The 25,084-nt window shown below is 36.1% G+C and overlaps 2 protein-coding genes across 3 annotated transcripts in view; one reads left to right on the forward strand and one right to left on the reverse strand.

Moving 5' to 3' along the window:
* Positions 1–267: 267 nt before the first annotated feature.
* LOC125870444 (uncharacterized) lies at positions 268–9,699 on the forward strand. 2 transcript variants are annotated; one of them, XM_049550880.1, is made up of 7 exons: positions 268–853; positions 2,323–2,502; positions 2,643–2,768; positions 6,076–6,324; positions 6,668–6,832; positions 8,975–9,154; positions 9,229–9,699. In XM_049550880.1, the coding sequence occupies exons 1-7, from the start codon at positions 515–517 to the stop codon at positions 9,364–9,366; spliced, it is 1,377 nt and encodes a 458-aa protein (XP_049406837.1). In that variant the 5' UTR covers positions 268–514; the 3' UTR covers positions 9,367–9,699. The 2 variants fall into 2 exon arrangements, with proteins under 2 accessions (XP_049406837.1, XP_049406838.1); XM_049550881.1 differs by having other exon boundaries at positions 274–853; positions 6,076–6,276; positions 9,229–9,690.
* A 9,322-nt stretch (positions 9,700–19,021) lies between these two features.
* The window catches only part of LOC125870438 (ABC transporter B family member 25, mitochondrial), a 36,385-nt gene continuing 30,322 nt past the window's right edge, over positions 19,022–25,084 (reverse strand). Inside the window, exons 18-20 of the mRNA XM_049550875.1 lie at positions 22,901–22,965; positions 21,589–21,724; positions 19,022–19,734 (exon numbers count right to left, since the gene is read on the reverse strand). Coding sequence (XP_049406832.1) covers positions 19,594–19,734; positions 21,589–21,724; positions 22,901–22,965 — 342 coding nt within the window. The 3' untranslated portion in view covers positions 19,022–19,593. The remainder of the gene's footprint in view (positions 19,735–21,588; positions 21,725–22,900; positions 22,966–25,084) is intronic.

Here is a 25,084-nt window from a genome sequence, read left to right on the forward strand (position 1 = left end):
TAAAGTGATGTATCCGACCGATATATCGCGTAAAGTGATGTATCCGACTGATACATCGAGATTTTTGTAAAAAAAAAATCAAATGGTTAAGAATTTTTAAAAAATATAGTGAAATAAGTTATATATTTAGATAAATTTTGCAATAGTTTTTTTGGATTTTTCGCATAAGTTTTCATTTCGGCCCGCTAGGCCCGAAAGTGTTCAATGGAAGAGCAGAATCAGATCTCATTGTTGGCCTACTTCAAATGCCACCTTAGCAGAAGGACGCGTTGACATATTTTTATCATCTTATATGCTCTTGTCGCTGCCGGTGACGGAGATTGCCTGAGAAATTACACCGGCAGAATTTGTAATTCAACTCTCTCCGGTATAACCAAATTTCCTTCTTCTCTCTTCCATTCAGTCCCAGATATGCAATTCATTGACATGTAAAACCCAATTTTTTCCTATCAGTTTTGGTGTCGGTGGCCGTGTGTGGTAGCGGCAAAGGGACTCGAATTGAGCTTGCTAACATATGGCTTACAGGAGAAAACAGCAGGTGCCTAAGGTTTCTACTGGAACTCCGCCACCACTTCCCGATGAGAGTTCTTCTTCATCAACTGCTTCTTCTCTGGCTGCTAAGGCCATACGAGCATCCTCCGCATACAAAGATTCTTCTCTTTCCTCCGCATATGGTCAGTCAGCTCTTTCATCTCCTCGCGACTCCTATCCGTTACGATCTTCTGCTCCGGTTTCAACAGCATCATTACCATACAAAGATTCTTCTCTCTCCCCCATCTATGGTCAATCAGTTCTTTCATCTCCTGGCCACTCAAATCCCTTACGATCTTCTGCTCCGGTTTCAACAGCTAAGGTTAGCTCTTGCTTGCCTTTAGTGTACTGCGCATAATACATTACAGTTTTTGTTTAGCATTTTTCTCATTTCCACTACTGCTGTTGGTAATTTTGCTTCCTTTCAGACTTTAAGTATCTCGAAGAATTTTAGGCGGCTATATGTTGATTTTGCTTTGAGAATAGAACTACATGTTAGGGTGAACTTAAGCGTGTTGTTATGGGTTGATTGTGTCTATTCTTTTGTTTTTTGTGGGCCAAAGAACCCACTTTTTCTGTTGTTGAGTTGTACTTTTACACTGATGTTACAAGTAATAGTGATATGTGCTGTTTTTCATCTTGTTTTTCCTTGTGCATATGCAGGTATATAGTTGTCACATTTATATAAACTTATTCTTTGAATGTCTAGGAGTGGTTTTGTAGGAAAATAGAGAAAGGAGGACTCTTACAATTTCCCTTCGTAAAATGTAAAATTTGATCCTCTGGTTTCTTTCGGCTGTTATGTGTCTATAACTAGATGTTATATTATCTTTTCTGATTTGTAAATTAAAGTCAACATCCAATTTTTCTTTAGCTACATATAAAAGTACAGTCTATATGTCTGTTACAGAGTGTAGTGTTCTTCTTTCGTTTACTTGGATGATATGGAAAAGGATAAGGATGGGCTTCCAAGCTTTGGGGAGGAAAATGTGGAGGGATGGGGAATAGGAAAGGATCTTGCCACCAACCGGGGATGGGGGAGTCATAAGATCAGTGATGCATATTTGCATCTGCAGTTTCAACGTGTATCTATTTTTCTAATAACCGTGGTGTTTGTACCAGCTTGTCACTGGATACCCGATATCTCTCACCAAAGTAGGTACTGGGTAACTCTGTCTACTAAGGCTTGGAAAAATACGAAGAAATTACATACTCCCTCCGTTTCTAAAAGAATGACCTGCTTTCCTTTTTAGTTTGTTTAAAAAAAATGCCCCATTTCGTTTTTTGGTAACACTTTAATTTCAGTTTTCCACATGGCATGTTTAAGACCACAAGATTAGAGAACATTTTGGTACATTTGTCATAACTTTAATTTAGGACCACAAAATTGAAAAGTCTTTTTTATTTTTGTAAACTTGTTCCAAGTCAAACTAGGTCATTCTTTTTAAAACGGAAGGAGTAGTATTTTTGTCTCCACTGGAAGTTGAATTTGAGAACTCATGGTTCTCAATCCACTTCATTGACCGCTAGGTCACACCCTTAGATGCTTCAAGTCGTATCCTTAGATGATAGGGAAACAGGATAAGGATCGGCTGCCAAGTTTAGAGAAAGAAAGAAGTTTAGATGGATAGGGAATGGGAATCTTTCCACCAGTTGGTGATAAGGGATTGGGCAGAAGGACGATTCATAGAGTTACTGACCTTGTTATCAGTTGTTTGACTTTAGCATTGTCTCTTTTACAGCTGATAAATGGAGGTCTCCTTGCCATAAGAATACTCTTTTTAAATGCAGGATTCGTCCAGCTATGAGTATACATCAATGAAAAACTTGAGTGAATCCAAACAAGGTATTTGGGGAGTATTGGCTAGGAAAGCGAAATCTATTATTGATGATAATAATACAGACCAACCACATCTAAGCGAAGTAAGAACAAGAATGCAACATATGCCTGATAGTGCAACCATTGGTCAGGTAAGAAATTTATGTTGAAATTAATTTTTTTATGGTTGCATGTTTGCGAAACCTTTTATTCGGCTATGTGGTGATGGTCTATGAGTTAGGCTTTGGGGTTACAGATTCTGAATTTTGCACCTTTATTTTATGGATTGCAGCAATATGACAGAAAACAGTTGCCTGAAAGCGGTAGAAAAGCTGAGGGCCATAAACTACAGAAGGGATTAGATGCTCTTGCATCTTCCCTTAATTATATTGGCGGGACCATCGGAAATGCTTTTGAGGTATGCTTTTGTACGAAGTTTCTTCCAAATTTTTCCATCAAGAATAAAGTACCAGTTTCAAAAAAAATTAACTTCCATCAAGAAATGCCACATTTAAACTTTTTGAATGTACTAAGTGTGTGGATTTGGAAAATATTTAAAAACCTTGATCACTTCACTACGCCTCAATCCAAATTTATTCGGTGGTTTGTGTGGATTGTTCCATTACTCGCCTATTAATGCTTATAAGGCTAGAGGTTAAATTTCACACTTATCCTTGTATGTACATACAAGTCTCTGTCCACTATATAACGACTCTTGGCAAATGTTTGAACTTTGATAAGTGTAACAACGACAACTTTATCCTAATTTATCTAATTGGTATCACCTACATGAATCCCTTGCTTCTATTGTTTTTGGTTTTTAGTCTTTATAAATAATTTTTGATACTTGAGCCGATGGTCTATCGAAAACGGCTTCTCTAACTTCACAAGGTAGGGTAAGGGTGCGTACACACCACTCTCCCTAGACTCCACTTGTGAGATTAAACTGGGTATGTTGTCGTTGTTGTAGTCTTTATAAATTATGTGTATGGGTTTTATCTATGTTTGTATTGATCTGATAGGTTTTAGGTATCATAGAATAACTTCTACTTTCAAAATAATGAGAAGTTAAGTAGCTCCGTTTTGTTTGAAAGATAATCATATAGTTGAATACATTATGCTGCAATACAAGGCATTAGTTCTTTTATTCGTAAATTTGACAAGCCAACTTAAAAGCCTGAATTTTTTATTATGTGACAGTGGAAAACTTAGTAGTTAACTGCCTTAGATTCATGAGTACTAAGAGATATATCTACTAAACTTCGTAGTTAACTGCCTAAATTTTTGTGCTTGGAAAGAAATCATTTGGATGTATCTTGTTGCATTTGCTGGATTGTTGTATATGTATAGAATGTTGGCAGGAGGCACAGTCAATGCTTTGAGCATCTTCACTTGTCATGTTACAAGGAGAGAAGCTCAAAATACCAGGTGATTTCTTCCCATTTGTTCTACCCTTGCTGGATAGAGTTACTTGGTACTTGTTGTTGGTGGGCGGTGACAGGTATCGTATGGAATTAGTTGAGGTGTGATTAAGTTGGCCCAAACACCACGGCTATAAAAAAAGCACTTAATACTTCAAAAATTTTCTTTACTAAGGATGGACTACTAAGACCTCATTTGTTTGCACTTAATGGAGGTATGAGTTTGAATCATTCAGACTACAACCCATTAAGTGCGTATATTTTACTTAAATTTTTTTTTACCACTTAGTGGGTCTTAAGAGCTCTGATTTGGTCCAATCGAAGATGAAGTCTTAAGACCATTATGTGCTCTTTGGTTATCGAACTACATTAAATGCTTAAACAACAAGCTGTACTTACTTTCACAAACACACTCTCTCTAAACTCATTTGATGCAGCATCTCATATTGCTTGAATATACATATTGTGTTTAGTATGTAGTTTAGATACATTGAATATTATCAACTATATATTTTATATATTATTAGGTTAGTACTATTTAATTACTCTCTCCATTTCAATTTGTTTGTCTTTTTTTTTAATTTGACAAAGAGTTTAAGAAAGTAAAGTTTTTTGCTCTTGTTAAACAAAGTTAGGTAAGATGTATCGACATTTCCTTTAATCTTACAGTCTTAAACATACCATGTGGAAAGTTAGAATTAAAGAGTTGCCAGAAAGAGGGAAATATATTCTTTTTGAAACATTCTAGAAAGGAAAACAAGACAAACAAATTGAAACGAAAGGAGTATATTGTTTTAATTTTATCTCGTGGGACTATATTGGTTATGTTGTTGTATTGTTTAAATTTTATACTTAATAAATTTTTAATTCAACATTTTTATATGTTAAGAAAACAAGCATTATTAATCATTCAATGTTTAGAATCACCACCCATAACCATCATTGTTGCCAACCACTAGTGTCAATCGCAACCACATGACCTATTATCTCCATCATTATAATTATATCCACCGCCACCACTGTCGCCTTCACCTTCACTACCACCACAACCACTATCAGCCACTACACCGCTATAGTCAATCCCTACACCCAACCACCTTCACCATCACAACTAGCACTGCCACTAACTACCAGCAACACATCGTCAACTACCACGCATTCTTCAACCACCACTATCAACATCGTCAACTACTAACATTATCCAGCTTCACCATCACAACCACCTCCACTTCACAACTATCATCACCACCATTACTAGCTAGTACCACCAACCATTACCACCACTATCCTTACAAACCATATCCACCATCGCTAGCAAATATAATTTTTTTTTAAATCAAATAATTTTACTTTATTAAGTTTACATCTTTCCAATATTAGATTACTGTTTTATTTGAATTCTATATTTATTATATTTACAAATAAATAAAATATGCACATCCATATGTTGTAAAACAATCTTAATCATTCAATGGTCTAATCTAGAGATAACATCTTAATCATTCAGACGTGCATTCAAATTAGATGTCTTAATCTTAATGAAAACAAATGAGGTCTGCATTTGGCATGTAGGAAAATGTTCTCTGAGGAAAATAATTTCCTAGAAAATGTTTCCTTGGAAAACAAGTGCGTTTCTTACTTATTTTGCTAGTGTTTGGTAGGTAAGCAAGAAAATCCTATCCCAAGAACATTTATATGTTATCTAGCAAAACAATATGGAGACTGGATGGGATGCAGAGTGGGTGTTCGGTGGAGGCAAGGGTGGGATGGTCAAAGGGTGGAGGTTGGGAGGATTGGGTGGGTGGGAGGAGACAACAAACTTGGAATGTCACTTATGCAACTTGTTTTCCATGGTTCCATAGGGAAGTCATTTTCCTAATTTTTAAGGAACTTGTTTTCCTAGAGAAATATTTTCCAAATATTTCGACTAACCAAACATAGGAAAACAGGAAAATAACCCGAATATTTTTATCTTAACTGTTATCCAGTAGCATATTTCACTGCTAAACTGTTATTACATTTATTCCATCAGATTTTTTCCATTATTTAAATTGTTAAGAAAAATGAACAACAGCAACAAATAGAACATTCTCCTATCTTTTTTAAACAGAACTGTGGCCTTTTCTTGTTCGTGTTAATGTTGATATTATGATTATTATTATTGTTATTTAAGTGCACCTGTATTTTCACCTTATAACCATCAATATTGGTTTCAGCACCACCTCCTGCCTCCTTTTTCTGGATATCTGTTCAGGCAGTGCTGATTCTCTTATTAAGATAGAGTATCTGGATTTACTATCGCAGGAGGGTCTTGCAGTTGTAGAGAATCGTACTGCAGATATCATTCAGGAAACCAAAAAGCTGCATATAAGGAAAAAAGATAGCAGCTCTATTCCACAGAATAATGCTTCAATGAGTGGTGCACATCAGCAACCTCTGTTGCGGGCCCACATGCAACCCCAGACACAGGCTGATTTGGAAACTCAACTCAAGGCATCTCGCGACGTAAGGTGGCAACTGTGTAACACTGGTTTAGCAATAACTTATCACATCGTATTTAACTACACAATACATTGTTGATCAAGGAATTCTACTGAATTTTTTGATTTGGATCTATGTTGCTCGGACTCTTGAAAAATGTCGCCAGGTGTATGTCGGATCCTTTAAAGTCAGAACATTTTTGAAGGATCTTACACGGGTGCGCCAACATTATTGGAGAGTCCAAGCAACATAGAATTGGATGACATTAACCTATCTCACTGTTGTGGCCTTGTGATCAGTGAATATCCTAGAGAGGGAAGTTGCTGACAGCTTTCCTGAATGTTTGCTGGTTTCATGTCTTGGACATTACATGTATTTATGTGAGATGCATGATATGTCTGTTTTCGGTTTACAGGTTGCAATGGCAATGGCTGCAAAAGCAAAGCTTCTTCTTCGGGAGCTGAAGACTGTGAAAGCTGACCTGGCTTTTGCTAAGGAACGTTGTGCACAGCTGGAAGAAGAAAACAGAATTCTTCGAGAGAGTAGTGAAAAGGGCGGAAGTCCTGAAGATGATGATTTGGTATTTCTACTCCCTTGCTTAACTCAAAAGGATTAAACTTAGCAAAACCTCAAAATAATAACAGGAAGTATGAAATAATCCAATTCAAAATCTTTCTTCAATTCATTTAGGGATCGTTTGGTACAAAAATTAGTAACGCAGGGATTAGTAACAGAGATAATTTTTAGTCAAGTGTTTGGTTCATTGCTTACCACCTCATCTTATGTTTGGATTTAAACTCTATAAAAAAACTTCTTACCAATTATACCCTTGAATTATTATGGAATTTTCTATTTTTAATTGGGTCAAAGTAGATAATTGTCAGACAATATAATTTTTTAATGGCCTTCTAACGAGCTAGGAAAAGAACTATTTTGTTGTTATGTTTGCAATTTTTTCAGTTGAATTATTTGAGGGTAAATAATTTTCATCTTAATACATTGATCACTCACAAAACTCAATTCTCAAATTAAAAAGGATAGAACATCTACACATAGAACTGAAAAGACGGTAAACAATAGTAAATCGAATAAACCATTCACATTTAGGGGTCGTTTGGTTTGAATATGAGTTATGATGGGGTAAATTATGTTGGGATAAGTTATGTTGGGATTAGTTATGATGAGATAGATTGTGGTGGGATTATTTCTTATTGAGTGTTTGGTTTGTTGTATCCAAAATAATATATATTGGTAAATTTTAAGAACAAGTTGTTTGTTTACAAAATTACCCTTCACTTTATTTAATTTTTTTATATTTTCTTTGCAAGCATTAGTTATTCATTTTTAAAAATAGAACTTTTATTTTATTTAGCTTAAATATTTTTGTTTATGTATTCCCATGATAAGTACCATATGTATTTAAAAATATAACTTTTTTCTTATTTAGCTTAAAAATAGAACTTCCCTCTTAAGTTTGTTAAAGAGAAGAAAATTTATGAAAAATCAAAATAAAATAAACATAAGAATTAGTCAAATAAATTCATAAATAAAACTTATATTTATATAGTGTAATTTTTTTAATAGAAAAATATGAATAATTATCATAAAAATAAGGAGTAGTGAATATTCTTATACATGATATTAAAAATAATGTAAATAGACATAAATGTGAAATGATGTATAAAAAGTATTTAAAGGAATATATTTGTCATTTACCTATTTTATTCCGGGATTACTATACCACCCAATGTGAGGGATAACTTATCCCGGTACTAATTCATAATTGAGATAAGATATCCCAAGCTTTGCAACCAAACAAGAAAATTAAGGTTACTTAAAATTTATCTTGGGATTAACTCCCCTTATCCATCACACCAAACGACCATTTACACATAAAAATTGCAAGTTGCAGTTTTAATATGTATGCAATTTTATAAATTGTTCAAAATAAAAATAATTAGAAAATCACATACATATCAACAAAAAATACACCCAATTAAGATCACAAACGTTATGTGGTGATATATTTGCCTTTTCAATTATTAAATGTTAAATACCTCACATTTCAAATATTGCATTGATTTGTATTGGATTTATTTAGCAACAAACAACTCTCTCTAAATAATAAAATTTGTAAGCTAATTTATTTAAATAAATTTAGTAGTAAAAATATAGAACATAAAATTAAGACAATAAATTAAATGATTAAAAGGATTTGAGGGGTATTTTTGTCTTTACATAGATAATCTCATGGTATTAAATCTTATGTATTACTGATACCACCAAATGGGAGGTATTAGTTATACAGGCTATAATACCATACATATCCTATAATACCATACATAGACCCAAAGTTCCTACCAAACATAGTACTCAATAATATCATCCATGATATATGGACTATTTCTCCTAATACTTCCTACAAAACGGCCCCTTAGAGGGTAAGACAGTTGAGTTTTGCACTTTTATGTTTCCTCAGCTGCATTCTTCAGCAGCAAAAGTTTCAGTATGTTCATATTTCTGTCCACTGGCACGGGATATCCTGGACCTACTTTTATGGAGTTTATTGGGGGATGGGCCTTCTTGCTTGTCGCCATAACTCATGGCATGCAGTGATAAGGCATTTGTGCCTGCTTTTTGTTGCACTTGTTTCAGATTTCTGTTTATTTTGTAGAAGTTTGTGTTCATGGAAATAATTGTAGTTGTGATATGCACCTATCAGATAAGGCTCCAGCTCGAGACACTTTTGGCAGAAAAGGCTAGGTTGGGTCAAGAGAACTCAGTCCTAACACGGGAGAACCGTTTCTTGAGGGAGATTGTTGAATACCACCAGCTCACTATGCAGGATGTTGTCTACCTCGATGAAAATAGTGAAGAGGTGACTGAAGTGTACCCCATAAAGGTACAGACTTGATATGCTATTATCTCAGCAGATTGTTTGATCTTTTTCAAGCTAACTAGCTCCTGTGACCCCAGGTTGTAAGTCCACAAGTGACCAAGGATAACTCATCTCATCCTGTGTCATCCTTAGAGACTAAGGATGTTTCGTGTGATATCACCTCTCTGAGCTCTTTCATCCAAATTCCTGCTGAAGGTGATTTAGGAAGACACTGATTTCCAGTTGCTGGATGTATTGCTTTGATCTTCTCCAGCCGAAAGTGTGAATGGGTGTTCAGTGTGATTTCTTTTGGTTGAGCCTGGTCATCCTGAAACTTAATATGTATTGAACTTTCTTTTATCTTTTTTTGGTTTATTTTCTTGGTAGGGAAGGCAAATGCACTGGGGTTGGAGAGAACAACGTGAATTGTGGCTTGTTTAGTTATGCTGTAAGCTAGCCGGTTCTCACTGCAACAATGTGGAGGTCTTCTACGAATGTATGTTAAAATGAAGAATTAATATAATGTTTCTTTAATTCAAAAGTTTTTTATTTTCTTAAGTGTCGTGTCAAATAAAAATCAAACAAACCCATTGAAACGGAGGGAGTATGTTTTGTGGAATTATTGGTGTGAACTTTCAAAGATTAACTTTTTTATTGGTTGCAATTTAGAAATATGCGTGACCTGATATAGAGAATCTTTGCAATTTGATCCCAAAACAACGTGAACTGAAGGGAGAAGTAAACATAGGGTTTCTAAACAATCAATATATTTGATCCGTTCATCTATTTTCAAGGACTGTGTTAACCTACCGTTGAAACCTTATTCAATAAAACACACATGAATTGGTCTTACCCTATGTGTACCCTTAAATGGAATCATATATTTGATTCGGAGGAAGAAACCACTATTGCCATAGCTTGGATCTCCTTCATCTTTCGGCATAGAGGCAATATTCTCTTTGGCATCAACTGTAGGTAAACACCTACATTAGATATGGCTACTCGTGACAAGACTATATGTAGTTGTGCAAGGGTCAAGGTTGAAGTTAATTTACTCGGTGAATTCTCAAAATGTATTAATATTGGGAGAGGCAGAAAACTAGAGAAAACATGAAGAAGTGGATCATAATTAATTATGATTACATTTCCAAGTATTGTAAAAACTGCAAGTTACCACGCCATAATGAAAAGGCATATTTTAATCATTCATCTTGAATTGATTGTATCCAAAGGAAGAGGAGGAGGATGACTAAATAGATACACAAAAGAATGCAACGAAAGCTGCTAAGGGGTCACAACAGTCAACCAAGTCTAACAAAACAATGTAGAAAGGGCAAAATAATGCAAATCAAGGAGAAAAGGGCAAACAAGTAGATAATAATAATTTCAGAGAGAAGAGACAAAAGAATGACTACATAAGAGGGAGACAATATAATAGAGAAAGAATGGAACAAAACCCCAAGACCTATTCAGAAGAAGGATCAAGGGGTGGCTACTCTTAACAAATTTGGTGCCCTCGGAGATGGTCAGAATACTCATAAAGTTAGTAATGAAGTACCAAAGGATGTAGTAGGGGATTCAAAAAAGCAATGAATTGAAAATTCCTTTGATAAGTAGTTGGAAGACCAAGAGAAACCTCTACCCCTCAAAGGAATCATGCAGAAAAAGTAAGGGTAGAGCAGGATAATCAGAATCAAGTTGAACCTACTGATCATGCTGATGGTGTAGAAGAAGAAGAACCTAACCTACTTTAGGTGATTGTTATTTATAGTCCACCTAAGGAGGACCCTTCTATAGATGACATGTCATAGGAGGATATTCATCATATGAAGGATATAGAAGAAGATGAGCATATAGAGGCAAACATAGAGCAAAATTAATAATATATCTTTGCATCAGAATAAGGGAGGAGGAGAGTTTATCATCATCTAATCATTAGCATAGCAACACAATATAACATGAACTATTAATACTACAAGAAAGAAAACACAAAAATGCAAAAAAACAGATAGTTGACAAAGCAAATAACAAATAGAGATCACAGTCTCACTTTCATATATCATCATCATCATCATTAACAACAACAAAACCAGTACAATCCCAAAATTCAGGGTATGGACAGAGCAGTGTACACATACCTTACTACTACTTCGATGAGATAGAAGTGTTATTTTTAAAAGATCCTCCTATCGAGTAATGAACTACAGACCTGGTAATAAAAAATATAGAAATAAAAAGACGTAGAAGATAATAAGAAAAACATAACATAGTATATCAAACAGGGCAACAACCTTAACTTGATAGTTATTACCATTAAAAAAACAGGTGGTGTCATAATGAAAAACTTGATTATGCTTCCATGATTGATAATCTTGTCTTCTTGATTTCAATCCTAACTTTTATGAAACACCCACAGATCCCTCAAGAAATAAACCTTTGATACCAATTAAAACATACCTTACCAACTAGTGACATGTTTAAAAGTCGTGCGGGCCTAGGCCTAGATCGGACAATATCACTAGCGGGATGGCCATTGGTATCAGAGCGTTTATTTATTGAGGAATCTATGGGCGTTCCATCGAAGTTATAATTTAAATCAAGAAGACAAGTTTATCAATCATGGAAGCATAATCAAGTTTTTGAGTAATGACACCGCATGTTTTTAATGGTAAAAAGTTATCCTCCTTGTAAGCATTGTAACAAGAAAGTTCATCCATCATACAAATGTTAGAGAAGGCCTTATGTTAGATGCAGTAACTCCAATCAACTTGGGCATGCAACTGCCATTTGCAAGAATAATGGTCAGCAACAAGAAGTAGATACACAAATTGTTGATGGTGAGGAGGAAGATCAATTCTTTGTTGCTACATGTTTTTCAAATTATCAAGTGAGTGTTGGTTGATTGACAGTGGATGCACTAATCACATGACAAATGACATGTCTCTCTTCAAGAAATTGAAGTCCACGTCCATTACTAAATTCAGATTAGGTAATGGAGACCATCTTCCTGTAAGAGGAAAAGAAATCATTGCTATTCCAAGTCATTCAGGTACTAAAACAATTTCTGATGTGTTTTATGTACCTGACATATATCAAAACTTGCTTATTGTTGGTAAATTAATGGAAAAGGCTACAAATTAAATTTCAAAGACAGATCAAGGATGCTTCAGATCAACAAATGTTTAAAGTAATAATGAGAGGCAAAAGTTTCTCATTAGATCCATTTGAGGAGGAGCATGTTGTTTTTTTAGCCAAAAAAAGTGTTTCAGAAGTAAGGCACAAGAGTCTCAGACACTATCACTATGAAGGGTTGCTTAAAATGCAAAAGGCAAAAATATTGAAGGACTTGCTTGTTTTAGAAGTAAATTCTTCAAATAGTTTTGTTTTAATTAATATTTATTTGTTGGTCTATCAAACTAATGTTTCCACTTGTTTAATAACAAGAGAAACCATTTTTTTTATGTTATTCCTTCTCTGTAAACTAACACCAATTCAACTAATGTTATAACTGTAGCATAATAAATAACGAGGAATGAAAAAGGTCGTAAGATAGGCCAACTATGAGAAACACAATACTACTACTAGGGGAAAAAATGTTAATTAGGAAATAGATACATTGCACACTTGTATCCGCTAGAAAATGAGACAACACTCAACTACCTACTAACCTTCTACCTTAATCCACGATCTCTATAATTTCCTATTAGGTAAGCCCTTGGAAAGTTGGAGCTGTGTCATGTCTTATATAATCATCTCTACCTAATACTTCTTTGGCCTACCTCTTACCTCTCCTAAAACCCACCGTGGAGAACCTTGCACACCTTTTCCTTGGGAGCTCTGTGCACCTCCTCTTCACATGTCAAGACCATCTCAGTCTCGCTTCCCTCATCTTGTCCCCCACGAGGATCACTCCCAAATTGTCCTAGATATCTTAATTCTTAAACTTATCTCTCCTAGTATGACAAGAAATACACATCAACATTCTCATTTATGCTACTCTCATCTTTGGAATGCGAGTTCTTAACTGGCCAACACTCTTCTCTATATAACATAGTCAGCCTAACCAACATTCTATAGAAGTTTATTTTAAGTTTTGGTTATTCAATTGATAAGGATCAAAGAGGCAATTGAAAGAAATAAGAAAATATATATGGATTATCGAAATCCAATCGAATTATGAGAAACAAAAAACTTTATACCTTCATCTCTCAATTGAATTCGATCAAATAATAATAACCCGAACTCAATCAAAAATGAGAAAACCAAATTGAATTCACAAAGAGGGTAACTCTATGATTGATTAAGCTATAAGAAGTTAACACAAGCAATATTGGGAATCTGCCCTAATCACTCAACTACAATTACAAACTATGAACTACACTAATGCTAGGCTACACCTAGAAACTACAAGTTCAAACCTCTCAACTATTCAATTCATCATAATCTTCATAATCTAAGCCTTGAAAAATGTTAAAACTACTATTTATACTAAGGAAATAAAGAAGACACATTTCTGACAATTTTTCCCTCACTAAGATAAGAGCCTTGTTTGGTTGCCCTCTTTTGGGAATCCACGCACAACTTATACTTTTGTTTGTCCTCAAGTAAATCAAAAATACAATTAGCTCAATAAGGGTGTCTACAACATTATTCAATGAGAGATAACATGCAATTGTCATTACAAGACCACTCTCAACAACATGCTACACTCAATCATGATAAAAAAGCTTCAAATGATGACTAGCCGATTTCCACTCAAGCTCACTTTAGCTTCTTCTCTAATGTAAGACAATGTTTCAATAAATGCATTCAAGTGCCCGCAAATCAAGAATGATTCCATGCTCTCACAAATAAAATTAATAAAGAAATAAGGAATCAATGCAACTCTCCCTGTCTCAAAAGAGAAACACATGCAATCTTTGTCTCATAGGTTTGCCCATATTTTCCTATCATCACACAACCTAGTTCATGCAAGATCTCAAGGATCTTTTACGCTTGTAATGGGGATGAGGGTTAAGGTATGGTCAATTTGTCTCGGTGACGTCATCTTTTCAAAGCATTGTTTCAATCATCTTCACCTCTTCTCAAGTTCTTTTCATTATTTTGCACTTGAGAACTCAAACTTTGACTTTTCACTCATTTTATTTGGAATCTCCTTTATTTCATCACTTCTCTTTTTCATTTCCATTTTTCAAAGCATTTTCACCACAATGACTCTTTTTTTTTATAAGGAAGGGTTCCTTCTTTTTGTAACAAACTTCAAAGTTGAGTCTCATTTCATCTTTCTTTGTCGTTCACTTGGCTTTCGTTCCTCCTTCCTTTCCACACCCCTAACTTAGGCTTTTATCCCATGTTGGCTATTCAAACATAGAAATGCTTCAAAAAGGATTTTAGGTGAGAAGGTAGGGACAATTCGGTTCAAGAGCCTTTCGTTTGGTTTTGCCAACAAATGGGTTAGACTCAAATGGTGCCAAAAATGGATGCACACCCTCATGAGGTAGTCAAAAAAGATTATGGATATTTGGGTTCCCTCATTGAATTATATCCCAAGATCACGCCTCACATTTACCAAGATTTAAACAATTAGACTAACAAGACAAATTCTAGGACTCCATACACATGCTTTCAAGTAAGAACTTACCACACATGGCACTTCGAAATACACTCATTTAGAAAATCCCAAGAAAATCAAAATTGTAGGTGTGATGTTCATTGCAAGACTTACATCAAAACACAACTAGCCAACAAAAGATTCAAAGAGATTGCTCAAAAGTGCAACCACATTGATTTCATTCTTACAACACCAACACTATACATCATGAGTACTATTCAAGACATCGATATTGAATACAATCGATCCTCGAATCATTATCAATGATAACTCAAGCATTTTACAATTTTTCAAACTCATGAGGGGTTGATAAATTGAGAGAAAACGAAAAAGGTAAAAGAGATTTACTAAAAAAATGAAACACTATAATATAAACAAAAGTAAACTACTACAATCATCCAAAACTAGAAAGTAACAACATACATAGAAAAAAATGGAATATTGGATCAAAGGCCCTCACCCCACCAATAAGAAATAAGTAGTGTCCTCAATGCAAAGAAAATAAAGTACGGGAGGCCGAGTAAAAAGGTCTCCCTAATAGGCTAAGCATGTGGAGCACTCTTATCTAGAGTCTCAGGAAGGGAAGCATCACCCTAGGCATCAGTGCCTGGAAATAAAATCACTGGAGGAATGGTGAAGTCTGAAGAGACTCCACTGGTGTCAACTGTTGAAGTCTCCCAAAGGGATCTCTCTAAGGTTGACTGAATAGTCACCTCATCGGTCTCATGAATTTCAGTGAGAGTCTATGCAATCCCATGCTCATCCACATCACTCCTCAGCTCTTCCTCATATGTCTCTTCGATCAACTCATCATTGGCCCTCTTAACATCCACATCATCAACTCCCGCAGCTAACTTAGGTTGCACACTGGAAGTAGGATCACTGCTAGGCATCGGTGATGGCACATAGGTCGGTGAATCTGGTAGGGGAACATTGCCCAATAGCATAGAGAGTTCTGTAGACTACAGTTGAGTCACATCAACTTGTAAAGTAGCAAGCTCACCCTTCATGGTGTCTAGTGCACCGAAACTACCCTCGGCCTTTTCCTGGGCCTCTAATCTCGTAGGGAGGTTGTCCTACCTCACACCATGAGCCTTAATCAGCCCCTCACACCTTGTCACCCTGTACCTCAAAGGAGCCAAGGCCTGCTCAATAGCCCTGTCAATAATCCCGGACATGTCTTTCTCAACCCTCGCGGATCTAACATAAATTGATCGGGCAAAAACTACCCATCTGATGTATCAATTCCTGGTTCAAGGAGGGACGGATAGTAGGAGTGGGGATCAGCACATCTGCAACAGCTAAAGGTAGAACATAAGAGGAAGGTATACCCGTCTGCTCTAGAGAAGGAGCAGGTGTGCTGGCCTCAGATTCTAGAGTCTTTGGATCAACTACGAGCGTAGTATCTGGTGGTGGCGACTTCCTCCGAGCTGCATTGTCTCGTAAATACTCAGCCTCAATTCTCCTAATGTCACTGGAAGAGGGTGGTGTGATCCACACATCATATTTCCCCCGAAAGGGAAATTCGGCTCTCTCGTACAACTGAGTAATAAGAATTGGGAACGGGAGAGAGGTCTACTCCTTCTTGGCCCATAACAACATCTCCTCAACAATGATCCTACCGATATTGATATGCTCCTTGTCAATAATAGTGCCCATTAGCACTGCTTTAGGATGTTGAGGATCGATTCATTCTGAGATGGTATGATGTTGCTGCTGATAAACCTAAACCAATACCTGACTACAATGTTTAATTTTTTTCTTCTCAATCTTTGCACCGTCATCCATCCATGGCGGAGAAGAGTCATAAGATATCAATGGGGACATCACCCTTTCAAGGCATCAAGCTCCATGTGCATCCGGATATGATATGTATTAACATGAGTGGACGGGGTGCATAGTACTGTGTTGATCTCATCCGCATAACACTGAATCATTTTTCCCAGCACTTCTACCTCATCTAGGGGTTTTAAGACAGTGCCCTTTCTCTTTTTAGGCAGAGCGTTGGCATAAGCGTCATAAAAATCCCTGACCCACTTTGGCACATAGGGTTGCCTGAGCTTTGTGAACTACTCTAATTTATGGGACTTGATTGTCTCACATATGGCTAGGTAATCGCTCATCACCCCATCAGTTGAGAGCCTTCACTCCTCAAGAATTTTTCTTTCTTATTCTGCCTTGAGCCTATTTAAGGCCCTTGGAGCTATGATTAGGAGAACACAAGAAGCATGTATAGGATCAGGAGGAGGTGATACTAGCTTGGAGCAAACATTCATCTGCTTTGTGGCAATATGTTTCCAAGGTTTCTTACCCCTACTAGTAGGAGTGTGCAGAGTGGCTTGTTGGGAATGAGGAACCTCTGAATGCTCATTAATAGATATGTCTCTATGCTTTTTCAGAGAAGGAGGAGGAGGCGAGTCTATGTCTGACTCTATGTCTGATTACACCACTTGTTCACCTTTTTCTCTAGCCATGTCCTACAAAGCATACATTCAAACATAGAAGCGGTTAAGGTTAGTTGAAATCAAACTCATTTGGAATCATAGCTCAAAAATTACCCTGAGGCTACCTAACGGGAAAGTGGATCGCCTAACAAGATAGGCGAGCTCCGGTGAGCTCACCGAATCAGACAATAGCAATCATCAAAGGGAACAGACACAAAGGGCGGAGTCAATTCCAACTTGGCGATTCACTGAGTTGGTTTCAACTTGCTAAACAAGTCCGTCGAAACTGATAGTGCAAAATGAAAAGAAACAGGCCTCAAGGGTGATGTCCACTCTCACTCGGCGATTCGCCTAGTGGGTTAGACGAACTAAGATAAGCCCGTCGAATGGGACAGCTCCCAAGGTCACATATTCACTCAAAACGCCAAGTTAGGGCTTATTCGACAATTCACCTAACCTCCTTGGCGAGTCACCTTTTCATTTGGAGTTTGCCGATATGTCTCGATAGACACAAGTGTTGTGCACTGTCACTTTGGGCGAGGTCATGTTCACTAGGCGATTCGCCTTTCTTGCTTGGCGATCATCGATGTAAATTTTGCACATCTTTTCACACTTTTGGCCATTTTTTCAAATATACATCCTTGCCTTGTCCATTTGCCTTCATAGTTGCAAATCAACAAAATATCATCAGAACGGGACAAAATTAGGCATTGAAGACACTAGTTATTGAGCTAAGCAAGCCTCAAGTGTAAATCCACCACTCATCAGAAGTCTAACAATACAACAATAACAAAGCAATAAATTATAGGAGAGGGAGGAGAAAGTATATATAAGAAGTGTAGTTAAGAGATTTTAAGAGTGACTTTTTTTTTATTTTACATATAACAATTAATTTTAAATTTTAGAATGAGAAAAAAGGGAGAAAAAATTTAATTGGAATCCATGGAGTGCAACATCACATTTTCTATTTATATTATAAATAGATATAGATGTTTTCAAATATTGATTCCACAACTTTCGTTACGCACACAATTAGTAATCATAATGTTTACCTCCATTATTCATAGGAACTTATAGTTTATTATTTCTTTTATAATTTTTTACATGAATGATTGGTTTAATAATATTGACATTATTTTGTTTAAAAAACATACTACATGATTTGATACGTGTCACATCATATATATGTGTGTGTGTGAATTTGAACTTTTTGAGTGGGGTGGATGGGGATGGTCGAGGGAAGGTATGGTTCTAAAGTACCCGTATTTTTGGGGTGAAATAAAATACACTACTTTTTTATTTATATTTTGCAGATGGATAAGCGCCGGGTTTAGGGTTGCAGAGGTGGAGTGGTACAGCACTTGACTTGTTTCTGGGGAGTAAGTGAAGACTCAATTTCTTTGGGCAACGGCGAGCTGAAGATGGTGGCTCCGGTGAGCGTGAGGGTAAAGGTGTTCATCAATCGTTTTGATACTATTACTCATTTAGTTGGATATCTTTTTTATTCTTAAAAATGTTTATATCAATATCACACCAAATTACATTTTGTATGATTCAATTCCTCACAGTACAATTATTCAGATTTCTTCAAAGCATTTTCAAATTTGGACATTTACATTTGAATTATTTAGTCTTTTAGCGCATAATTAAAGAGATTGTTCGCCAATTTTTGTACACAAATGAAGGAACATAAAGCAGCATAATATCAAGTTTTGTTCAAACAAGTTACTTTGTTATATTCAATAAAAAAAAATACAGTTCAACGTAAAATCAAGAAACAAATCTAGTTTAAATAAAAAAAATAATTCTCTAAATCACATCTTCAGTTGCAAACAGCAAGATGCTTTAGAAGTACAAGATTTAACATTTGAAACATATCGAATACAACAACACGAGAAGCCTACATACACTAACATAGTTACCCCATAAGAGAGCAAGTGACATTTAAGATACTGAACACAATTTAATGTGTTATGTGGAGGTGTACAATATGTCTATCCCACTACGAACACCAAAGACTGGATCTTAACAGTAAGCTAGGGAATAGGGATTCTAAACTTCATAAATCACAATCCTTGGCTCTCCAAAAATAACAAGTGAACACTGCACTGATTAATACATAGCTGCTTCTAATTAATTGCAATGCAAATATCACCACTACTAACAAAACTAAATACCTATAATCATTGAGAAGATTAGTTTGACCTGTTCCATCAATGGATTAAATCTGAGGAAGCAAATCCTGCCCCATTACATCAACGGATTAAACATGGCAAGTGAGGGTGAAACTGTTTTTATCGGAAATTGATATCCTCTGTTGGAATTGAAGAAAGAAGTGAGATGATTGGGCAAACTCGCTGGTCAAGTGATAATTTGTTTCTTTCCTGAATGAACAGCAAGGGGCATATTCATGTGTTTAACTTGATCGCCGCATCAAGTCCATCCACTGTGTTCTGCTGTGACCAAAGTTGTGCATATCTCCCAGGCCTTGATAGAAGAAATTCATGTGGCCCTTGTTCCACCACTTTCCCATTCTCCAAGACTATGACCTGATAATCAAAAACCACATGTCCAATACAAATATCATCAATGTACTCGACTAAGTCCAACTTCACCAGTCGCAGGATACAACACATTTTAACCATAATAATGGGAAATGTCGACCCAAGGACAGCATATCAGATTTCAACTCTTTGCACTAGTGATATAGTTGAACAGCTTATAACCAATCGTTGTCCATTAATTATAATGTTTTTTACATTAAACAAAAATGATTATATTCTCAGCCAATACACAATATATTTCTGGTTTTGTAAGGTCCAAGAAGAAAAGGAATTTTGTAATCACATCTGATGAAATAAGTTAGAAGAAGAGAAGAATTTATAACTACACAATACTGATGAAAATCTGCAGAACATATTATATACCAGCCATTAAAAAAAAAAACAAGGCAATGCACTCCTACCATCTTGAATCGTTCACTTTATGCCAATGGTTCGTCTTATTTACATCTTAAGATACAAATTTAGCTTATAATCCCTACGTCCCAAAGTTGGTTTCAATTCGATTAAGGCACGAGAGTTGTGAAAAGCGCTCGCCTTCGGCAAGAGGCAAGGCGATGCCTTGTCGCCTATTACTAGCGAGACGATCTCGCAAAGGCGAGTGGTGACGCAGCCAGGCGAGTCATTCCAATTCTAGACTTTAGTATCTATAGGGATGGCAATGGAGCGGGGCGGGGCGGTTGCGGGGGCAAACCCGCATAAATCTGCGGAGGCTTTAATCCTCCCCGCACCGCCCCACATAACTAATTTACCTTTTCAACCCGCCCCGCATAAACCCACCCTGCATAAGTTCTCTTATTATTTTTGTTCACTTTGTTATTTAGCTTTAACATTCAACTATAATTTTTTTTTAATATTCAATTTATAAATTCTAATTATGAAACACAATTAAAAAAATTTAACATAAGCTGCAATTTAACAAAAAGATTAAAAAAATAAAAAAATAAATAAAAAAAATCAACAGTTACACAGTAAAGTAGAGGCTAAAGTGATTAGGCTAGAACATCAACACTTGCACTGTAAACCCGCACCTGCCCTGCCCCGCCCCGCTAAGAATTGGAAAAAATCTATTTCAACCCGCCCTGTATCCATCCCGCACCCACACCCGCACCCGCAATCATATCCCCTACCCTGCATAGGCCTAAGCCCGCTCCGCTCCACACCCGCCCCGCCCCATTGCCATCCCTAAGTATCTACCATCTGCTATCTACTCTTAGTTTTTTATTTGAAATATTCGCTAATATGTACTATTGAGATTTTGGTTATTTATATATGCAATGAAATATTTTAATTTTTTTAAATCAATTGGTGCATCACTTCAAAAAGCGAGCGCCTCGTGGCAAGGCAAACCCTTGTCGCCTTTCACCGTCCAAAACACTGGGCACGATTACTAAGGTATTAGTTTGAATTTTGTTGTATCCAAGTGAAACGTAAAAGGGTCAACTCTTTTAAGAAATAAGATAGTGTTTGCAATAAGACAGGATCCTAGAGTTACTTTAATAATAGAGTAATATAAAGTATTAGTGTGGAGAAAAACTCACTTTTACGAGAGAGAAAATAATTTTGGGACAACCCAAGAATAGGAAGTAGGGTAATTGGATAGTGGGGATATCTATCAAACATAAAGATGCATGGAATACTCATTACCATATCTTGAACTCTAACTAATATTAAATTTGATGTGGATTACAATAACTTCACCTCTGAATATATCAAAAGACATTTCAAGAGAGCACCAAAATTATGCCAAACATAAACAAAACTCGGTATAATTTGCCCCCCAAAAAAAAGAATATATATTGGAGAAAGAGTATTCCATATGGAATTTACTAGAACACATACCTCATCACATTGCATAGCTGTAGTGAGCCTATGGGCAATAAAAACTGCAGTCCGGTTATTTGCTAGAGACTTTAAAGCACTTAGTATTTCTGATTCTGTCGTGCTGTCAAGTGCACTCGTGGCTTCATCACAAAGCCTAACAGAGAAGGAAAAAAGGGTAATACAGAAAGGAAATCAACAACAATCCTCTCTCAATTAATAGATGGTCAGTAAAAGCCTAGCTGCCTGATTTGAAAGAATTAAACTGCAGTTAACATGATAATCAGCTCAAGATTATACCCAGGTTAAGGGCCTAAACACAACATTAAAATTCTATCAACTCAAGATTCTGACAATAGAGATTTACTGGGCAGCCTGGTGCACTAAAGCTCCCGCTATGCGCAGGGTTCGGGGAAGGGCCAACCACAAGGGCCTATTGTACGGAGCCTTACCTTGCATTTCTACCGGAGGCTGTTTCCAAATAGAGATTTTACTGAGCAACTAAAAATAGAGGCAGCAAGTTTCATGACAAATGATGCAAATATATGCTCTCTGTAACAGGGTATTTATATGTGGATGAAGAAGAAAGTACTTCAATGAATGGAGAAAAAAGCACTTCTGAGAAGATAGGAAGAACCAACAGTGACATCTAAACTTGTTGTCATAAAGACATGCTAGTAGACCAATGGTCTTAACATTGTTACATTCTGAAAAGAGGATATCTGTGCCTCTGTGGTAAGCTGTCTGAGCAAAAGGTCTCCCGCAACATGCCTTAAATGAGCCGTCTGAGAACAATACAGGTCTATAAGCCAGTACCAGGGGCAGGTGAATTTATACACAGGAGACAAGACAGTTAAGTGTATGTTGTGAAGGTAAGAAAGACACTCCCGGCAAGCAATTGATAAGAGATGAAGTTGTATAGACACCAAGAAGAGAGGATTTAGGGAACATGAATCATAGGAGCATCTGCTAAATTGTACTTGAAACAACTAGTCCAAAAGTAATAAAATCAACATATTTGCTAATTTAATTTGTCTTTCCAGGAAAAAACCTTTGACCCCAAATGTTGTGGAAACTGTTTCTGACAGTGAACAGCAGAAGAATGACACTTTTCAGAAAGTTCTTATTTGTCTCAAGTGCCTAATCCTCATAATTAAAATTGACTCTGAACTAAAGTACTAAACAAATGTTATAATTCTTTACAGATCTGCAAACTGTTGTTCTTTTACTTGGAAACTAAGGACTAATATATGAGCATACAGAAAATGAAGTAAAGGGAGATCCCTGAGCCAACACAAGTTCATTATACTAGTAGGTTGACAGATGAACTTACAATATCGCAGGCGCTTTAAGGAATGCACGCGCTAGTGCAACTCTTTGCTTCTCACCACCACTTAACTGCAGGAGAATGGAAAAGAAAGATAGATGTCACAGAATGAGTCACAGGTATATATGACTTTCTGAAAAACATAGAAGAACTGGAAAGCAAGTCCTGTTGATAAAAAAGAATGAGTATTTGGATGAGTGTTATGTAATCCCAAAATGATTTCCCATTTATTTTTCTGCCTCACCATAACAACAATAATACCTCAATCCCAAGCTAGTTGGATTGGCTATATTGATATTCACTATTCATGGTGCTGCATTTAGAGCTCTCGCAATCCAATATTCAACAATTTAGTTCTCTGACACTAGCAGTTCTCGACATCTTCTACTGCATTTACATTTCTAACAAGATCAAAAGACTCCTAGCAAATACTGGACCCAAATTAAAGTAAGCCTGCCCATATGACTAAGGCTTCATTTTTGTTTTTGCACTTAATGGAAGTCTTCATCTTAATCATTCGGATCTCACTCATTAAATCTGTTTGTTTTCAAGGTCTAAATCTTAATCATTAAGTGTGTTTGTTTTTCTTTTTTTACAACCACTTAATGGGTATGAATAAGTGTGAACAATTAAGATCTCTAATAAAGTTTTAAAACCATTAAAATGTCTATTTAAGAATTTCTATAAAGCACCGCTACTCCATCTACTTTCACCCACCACCCACAACCACCATTTCAGTCACAACTACCACCACCTAACATCCACAACCCCCATCCTGAGCCCAACCACAACCACCACTACCGTCAATCACCAAAATCAACCGGCATCACCATTAGCCATCATTTGCAATCATCCACCAACCATTATTACATTCATTAATCACTATTAATAATTACCATCATTGGTGAACATTATATATGCTAACGGCCATATCATTCACCACCACCATTAGTTATCTGTATCAATCATTCCACTACTAATTATCAGCCACCAACAACCACGGTGAATAACTATTGCCAACCACTATCATAAGATACCCACAACCACCATCATCATTTAACACCTTCCCAAATTGACACACAATCACCATTGTCCCCACACCAATTGCCATATAATAATTTTAAAATATTTTATTGATATAATTTTAGATCAATTTAGTATTTTATTTGAATTTTATATTTATTATTTTTTAAAGGACAAATTTTATACATTCATATGTTGAGAAAAAAACAGTCTTAACTATTTATTATTCAAATCTTAATATTTAGATTTAGACCTCTAAATCTTAATGCACGTCTTAATTTTCAGATTTAGACATTTTAATCTTAATGAAAACAAATGAGGCCCAACTCTTTATCCCTTCTAATTTGTATCCCCTATAGGAATCTTTTCTCCTATTGTGCATCATTTTATTGTTGAGTTTTGTTTGCATTCCAAGAGATTGTAGGTCTTTGAAGTAATTCCTTCCATGTAATTTTATGTCTACCTCGTCCTCTTTTGAAACCCTCAAGTACCATGGTTCCATACCTATGGACATAGAACATGACAAACCATCTCAAGTGAACCTATTTCATTTGATCCTCTATGTGCTATTTGCATCTTGACATATGTCATCATTTATAATCTTGGCTGATCTTGTATGACCGCACATTCATCTAAACATTTGCATGTCTACAACACATGTTGAACCTTAGAAGCCAAACATTAACTCCGTAAACGTTGTTGGTCTTTCAACCATTCTATCAAACTTGCCTTCCACTATGGTAAGTATCCTTAGGGATGGCAAAATTAGCCGTGAAAACATGACTCGCCCAACCCGCCAAGTTTGGGCGAGTTAATGACCAACTCATTTAGTAATTTAATCCATTTTGACTAGCCTAAATTAGCCCTTAAAGTAGGGCTGATTTAGGCTTTTAAATATGTTATGCCCAAATTGTCCCATAAGAAACCTCAAAATATCTTCTTTTGTAAATTGTTAGTTTTGCTTGGTAACTAAAAACATAAGAAAAAAATCAAAAATTGGTAACAGTTGGGCAGGTTACAATGGCCCATTGCTTGCCCATCTTGACCCAACCCATCTCAGCACAAGTAACACTTGGGCGGGTTAATGACACCCAATAAATTAAATCAGCTCATTTTGACATTGCCCAAATTTAGACCAAACCAACACAATTGTATCCTCCTATCGTA

The sequence above is a fragment of the Solanum stenotomum genome, chromosome 7 (genome assembly GCF_019186545.1).
Source record: "Solanum stenotomum isolate F172 chromosome 7, ASM1918654v1, whole genome shotgun sequence".
Lineage (NCBI taxonomy): Eukaryota > Viridiplantae > Streptophyta > Magnoliopsida > Solanales > Solanaceae > Solanum > Solanum stenotomum.